General features: G+C 51.4%; 1 protein-coding gene across 1 annotated transcript in view; it reads right to left on the bottom strand.

Annotated features, from left to right (window-relative positions):
* The window catches only part of EMH_0053850 (aspartate aminotransferase, putative), a gene marked incomplete at both ends in the record, with an annotated part of 1,879 nt that overhangs the window by 156 nt on the left and 1,507 nt on the right, over positions 1-216 (bottom strand). Inside the window, one exon of the mRNA XM_013497048.1 lies at positions 3-51. Coding sequence (XP_013352502.1) covers positions 3-51 — 49 coding nt within the window. The remainder of the gene's footprint in view (positions 1-2; positions 52-216) is intronic.

Here is a 216-nt window from a genome sequence, read left to right as displayed (position 1 = left end):
GCCGAAGATGTTGTGGTGGTTTGACCAGGTGGGGTTGCTCAGGTACACCGTCTGCACCCACCAAACCACCGTAAACCCTAAACCCTAAACCCTAAACCCTAAACCCTAAACCCTAAACCCTTGAAACGAATCTTATATATCCCTTCATATCCTCCCACCGCAGATCTATCTTACCCCTACCCCCCCAAACCCTCCCCCCTCCCCCATAAACCCTAA

The sequence above is a fragment of the Eimeria mitis genome, genomic scaffold, assembly GCF_000499745.2.
Source record: "Eimeria mitis Houghton genomic scaffold, Emh_scaff2441, whole genome shotgun sequence".
Classification (NCBI taxonomy): Eukaryota; Apicomplexa; class Conoidasida; order Eucoccidiorida; family Eimeriidae; genus Eimeria; species Eimeria mitis.
Note: the sequence above shows the minus strand (reverse complement) of the source record. Positions and strands in the feature narration are given on the sequence as shown.